Here is a 6,014-nt window from a genome sequence, read left to right on the forward strand (position 1 = left end):
GAAATGTAGAATGAGGGAGATCTCCCTAATTGGAGGTTTCAGAGGCTGACATCTACGCTACATGTGGCATGTAGAGTAAGTATTCAAGTTACATGATGATTCTAACAAGTCCATTGTTTTGATCCAAATTTTACCAATAATTCGGCCAATTCCGAAACAACAATTAAAATGTCTTCATTGTGAAACTGAAGAAGATAAGAAAATGTTATAAATTGACATTAGAATAAGCCCTATAAACGTATGGAGATATCTGATGGAAAATAATATTCATGAAAGGATAACATGCTACATTTTATGATAAAAAAAAAGAAAAATGCAATGAAAAAAGTTAATATCTGGTCAAAAATCAAGTCAAAAGCTTTCAAACGAAGAATTCATACTATCTACAGCTACTTACACTTCACAACGGGGCATAAAACATGAAATGTAACATTTTAGATTAACAATCGAGTAAAAGTTAACAATATGTAAACAAACTTTATCAACATGCAAGTTTGCCAGGAAGCTCAAGGACTGGATTATCTCAGGCTCCACAATAAAGCCAGGTTATATTATAGTAGATTTGAAAAGGAGATACTCTTAATATTGGTTGATACAAAATTGTAGGAAACGAAACAAATTAATCAATTCTCATGTTACTGTTATGTGGAAATATTTCTGAAAATGATCATTTTTGTGGTACAACACTTGATTTGTCTTCCCGCAAAAAACTATTATTGAATCTGTCAGTTTTGTAAAAGAAAAAACTAAGGAATATGTAAGTTGGGAACTACAGTACAAGTACTCGTTATTTCAATGTAGGAACAGAACTGTTAAATAAGAAGTCAAGCTAACCAGTTCTACTGGATAGGTTAATGAAGTCCAAAAGAGATTTTTTTGTCCTATTACTTTCAAATTCATTTTCAAGTGATTTTCCCGTGTAACGAGTGAAGTGAAAACTTCTGTGAGATCTAGTGATGACTAGAATTTTACAACACAATATCATGGTGTAGAATTTCACAACACGATATCATGGTGCTACGTTTATGATGATGTCATCTAAAGTGTCTAATGTCTATGTAACTACTGGTATGAAAATATATCAGAAATGTGTATCATAAAAATTCAGAAATGTTTCGTAAAAATTCTTCTGACACCACAACACTTACTCTCCAAGTTTAACCTCCATATATTCATCATATTTTCCTAACTATGGCCGAGATAAAGTTCTTTTGCACCAAACTGAACCAATGAATAATGAGATTGATTTTATATTGCTTCAAAAGTTTAGCTACGTATTTCTACGAATGAAGGACTTATGTCTGATTATATTGCATGTTCCTCGTTAACATGTACTGTTGTCATTAATTTCTTCTTGACATGGAAATGATTTCTTATCAATGAGAAACAAATGACATTCATATGAAGATAATCTACCATGAAAACTTTTCCAGTTATGGAGCTGAAAATGTTGATGAAAATTTCCTCAACTATTACCGGGATATTTTGCACATTAATATTCTCCCTCGTAAACAGATGATCAGATCATCCCAGAAATTGACAACAAAAAAAATGTCAATGGATTTCCCCTACATATATGTGATACAAATGTGAGAATGTTACGAAATACTTTACTGCACTGGACATGAGTTACTGGTAGTTCAGACCCTTGTTATTGTGAACAAGTTTCCGTCAATCAGATTAAAAACTGCAGATGACATTGCCTGAAAATTATGAGGTAGGCCAGTAGCGGTCAACAACAAAATATGACATCACATGTATGTAAAATGTGTTATGAAAGACTTATATGTGTGGTGGCAGTAATACAGAGCCTGTTGTTATGACAACCGATCAACAAAGTGCATAGGTACACCGAGACCTAAAAGATTCTTCTTGTCCTGCTTGAATTTCACAACATCCATCTTCCTACACATGTAATCCCAACACAGTTCATCGAGTGCAGGTACTCGAAGCCAGATTCTCTGGACGGCATTGGTCCTGATGGTGTCAATCCGTGAGACACCCCCGAACACATACATACAGCCCTCCTGTAAGTGTAAATACAAATGATATAAACAAATGTATTTGTTAATTTCATTAAATTTGAAAATCTGAAGGTATTTAATTTAAAGATACAGTACTGATATACCGAAACTACCGGTACACGCATATATGTTTGTACATTAAGTGCGTTCCTTATACATTCAGTTGGTTCCACTTATGATTTTTTTTTTAAATTGTAGTAATTACACTTGCCCAAGCCTTGAAACAATGAATTAGATTTTTATATTTTCTAATAGTTTTATATACATACAAAAAAACATAACCATCAGTCACACATCATGGAATTATGATTATATCACACACATTAATCATGAAACAATCCCAGACTTCAGTATTAAAATTTCAGTTGTTGCTTAACAATATTTTTTAAAAAATCAATTCAAATCTGGTGACAAAGTATTTATTAACAATATATATACAGTGTATATATGTACACGTATAAAAATATTATCTGATATATAAGGAACAAAACAAATTAAGGATAATTCTAATTTGGACTTGAATCTTAATTAATTTTTTCATGATCTCGAGGGACCGATCATGAACTTATACATATCAAAAAATATTTCTAGAAAAATACATAAAGGAAAAATAATAAAAGTTAAATACCTTGGTGACATCAGCTGCATGGAAGTAAACAGGTATGTGGAGACTAGCAGACAGCTTTGTCCAGGTATACGTCACCAGACACAACTTCCATATGTCACTGAAAATCTCATGGGAATCAAATCCACCACATATGTAAGCGCCTGAAAATGAGGATACAGGGTTTCATGAGAAGACTGATTCGGAATCATTTTTATTATTTTATTTCTCGACTTTCTGTATAAAAGTTTTATTTCACAAGCAAAACTTTAGTTGTTTGTTACAGCCCATATATATATAAACAGTAAACTAAAATACTGTGAAATATTATCACAATACAGTATATGTAAGCTCTTGAATTCAGGATACAGGGTTTCACCAGAAGATTACAATTTACAACTGAATCGTTGTAATTTTTTTCATTTCTAAACTTTCTGTATAAAAGCTTAATTTCACTAGTAAGACTTTGGTAGTATGATCCTTGATTTTTTTTTCAGGCGTTGTAATAATAAACAATATACAGTAGAAATTTGAAATGGTAAAAATGTCATGTCTCAACCTACCTTTTTCATAATACACACAGCTATGACACTTCCTTGGAGTAGGGTAACCTGCAAAAACAAACCAAAATTTCTACCCAGAACGACAACAAATTCCTTCAACCTTCAAGTATGATGTTGCATTACAGACCAGGTAATGTACTGGATGTGAGCATGGAAGCTCAAGAGTATATTCTACATGTTTATATCTTGATCTAAAATTGTTACTTTACATAAAATCTTAATACAAGTTTTTTTTAGTTTACATACATATGAATAAATCACTCAAAAACATGTATTATCAGATTACTAGATCTATTACTATTTCTGACTTGTAGTACAGCAATTTTGCCAATTACAATATCATATAAAAGTAATTATTTTTTTAGTTGAAATGAAATGTACTGTCAGACCAAAATTACCTCCAATTATATATATACATAATTACCACACTGAGAGTTAAAGGTAAACAGTCAAGATGACCAAATCAAACTTTTTGGAATGTTGGGAAGTTGTGGGGGCGGATTGGGAGGGAGATGTCAGTCCCTTTTTTAATAAACAGTTGATTATCATTTATCTAAGGATTGTTTCATGGAATTTTGGTGAAAATCTACCATTTCCATTCAGATGAGATGTCATTTCAAGGTTTTGTACTCTGTGACCCCTTATGGCTATGACCTATAGCTTACTAGCGGGTCAGCCTTTTCTTGATTATATATTATGATCCCCACAACCAATGATTAACATTTTCTTTCATCAAAATTTGGCAAATGGTTTCTTAGAATTAAAAAAATATATTGTGACATAATTAAGAACAAAAGGCAACCATGATAGATCACCTGAATAATCCAGGTTGCCCAATATATATATATATATTGCATCGACAGGTCATTTCTGTCCAGCTAATACATCCAATGTTATGTCATAACGTATTACTAATGGTTATAAGTTATAACAGAACTTTCATGGAAGACAACCAATGGGCGTTATCTACCCCTCTACCATATTTTGGCCCCATATGATCTACGATAACGTACCATTTTTGGGATCTGGCTTTGTCTTTATTTCGTCCCACATACATCTTTCAAAATGGAATGCTGGCATCTGTAACACACATTATTACAACATTTATTAAAATGTAAATGTTGAAATGAATCGGTAGAAATTTTCTCTGAAGAACTTCCATCTGAAAATGCTAAATAAGTACTAATTATAATTATTTCTTTGTCCTAGGCTCGGTTATAACAGGAACAAGGACTTAAAGCACCATCAACCAATCAATGAAAGACATAAAAAAAAATTATCTCAAATTTAGAAAAAATGTAATTATTCAATTATCTGGATGTATTTGTCAAGGACCTTAATTAGAATACCTGTAGTTTAACTGTAAAGATTCAAACTGATCTCTAATTATAATCAAATAAAGAAACAATTCAATTCCAGCATTTTGAGATAATGTCAAGAAGTCAGATTGAAAGTTTCTATATCCTTCAATGTACCTTGTCAAATCCAAACGAGGTGGAGGCAGTGCCACCCCCGAACAGGTAGAGCCTTGTCCCGTCACTGGCTACCTCATGTCTGTACCTACAAAATCCACAGATTAACACAAATGTTAAAATATTTGATGGAGTAACTTAGAAATTACTAACAAATTAAAGACAGTGTAATATTGATGTCAAAAATACTGACGAACTGATTTAAATGATTTTTTACTGAAGGTGATCATTGGAAGCACACCTGGATATTGATGTCGGAGTTAGGTTCACAACTTTATTATCCTTAATAACACGCACTTTTAACACACAATATATCCTTTTGGGTTTGTTCGCTCTATGTATTGAATTGATCATTAAATCCAGGGTTCTACTGTACACAAAGGATCTGTGAGCTGTATAAGGAAGTATACTACGAACCTGCTCTCTGGGATGTACTTTTGGTTGTCGGCTTCAAGGTGTGTCCACGTGGCCGTCCGTAGGTCCAGCTGGTGGATGTCCATGTTGTAAACAAACCCTGACGTCCCCCCAACAATGTACAAGTAGTGACCCACTACATTCATGGACTGAAAGTAATCATAACACAAGTTAGCAACCGGACATAAATACATATACACACAATAGGTAATAATTTGTTAATTAAACATACTGAACAGGGGCAAAGATAATGGAAATAGCAAACATGGGACAAAATATCACAACTTTTAAATACTATACTTATTAACTTAGAGGTCACATAAATAAATAAACTGGTAAAATTTCAACCGATCTGACCCAAACCACTCTATTTATATAGATCATGACATGTTATCCAGTCAGAAGATATGTATTTTAGGTGGTCACCTTTGGTTATTATATTAGTTAGAAGTATTGAATATTCATGAAGTCACAACAGAATTGGAGTTTACAGCTTATAATATGCATCAGATAATCAGAATCTGTGGTGGCCATCTTGAATTTGAGGAGAAGATTAAAAATGTTCGTTTTTAACAAATAACTTTTGCTGTATTTTACACTGATCTGTAAGCTGATATGACTGTTAATACATATTTGCTGTAAATTATCAATTTTTAATAGTATGCATGTGTACAGTCAATTATATGACCATTGAACTGATGTTATTTAAGAAAGTTTCAAACATAATAGGAATCACCATATTTTAGACTTCGGTGCTATAACTATACTTTGTAACCTCAAATTCAAATAAAATAATAGACATTTTTGAGTACAGGTACAATTACAATAGGATATCTATTTAGACCATGGTATCAATATTACTCACAAAAGTTAGTATATAGTGCAATTAATAATAGTTCTCAAGAACAACCTATATCTGATTAAAAGAGAAAAAAAA

General features: G+C 32.2%; 1 protein-coding gene across 1 annotated transcript; it reads right to left on the minus strand.

Annotated features, from left to right (window-relative positions):
- Positions 1-19: 19 nt before the first annotated feature.
- Positions 20-5,213, minus strand: LOC110444853 (kelch domain-containing protein 10-like). The gene is made up of 6 exons (XM_021489206.1): positions 5,081-5,213; positions 4,667-4,751; positions 4,205-4,271; positions 3,192-3,239; positions 2,653-2,792; positions 20-2,027 (listed from the first exon to the last, which is right to left on the minus strand). The coding sequence occupies exons 1-6, from the start codon at positions 5,161-5,163 to the stop codon at positions 1,818-1,820; spliced, it is 633 nt and encodes a 210-aa protein (XP_021344881.1). The 5' UTR covers positions 5,164-5,213; the 3' UTR covers positions 20-1,817.
- Positions 5,214-6,014: the final 801 nt, after the last annotated feature.

This window comes from Mizuhopecten yessoensis, unplaced genomic scaffold (genome assembly GCF_002113885.1).
Source record: "Mizuhopecten yessoensis strain PY_sf001 unplaced genomic scaffold, ASM211388v2 hete_36181236, whole genome shotgun sequence".
NCBI lineage: Eukaryota > Metazoa > Mollusca > Bivalvia > Pectinida > Pectinidae > Mizuhopecten > Mizuhopecten yessoensis.

What these genes read in the sequence shown, in the direction of transcription:
- LOC110444853 (XM_021489206.1), bottom strand. Translation starts at nt 5,163, where the DNA reads ATGGACATCCACCAGCTGGACCTACGGACGGCCACGTGGACACACCTT. An exon ending in CCTCGTTTGGATTTGACAAG is followed by an intron (nt 4,272 to 4,666) that starts GTACATTGAAGG and finishes TGTGTGTTACAG; the next exon opens with ATGCCAGCATTCCATTTTGA. An exon ending in AAAGCCAGATCCCAAAAATG is followed by an intron (nt 3,240 to 4,204) that starts GTACGTTATCGT and finishes TTGTTTTTGCAG; the next exon opens with GTTACCCTACTCCAAGGAAG.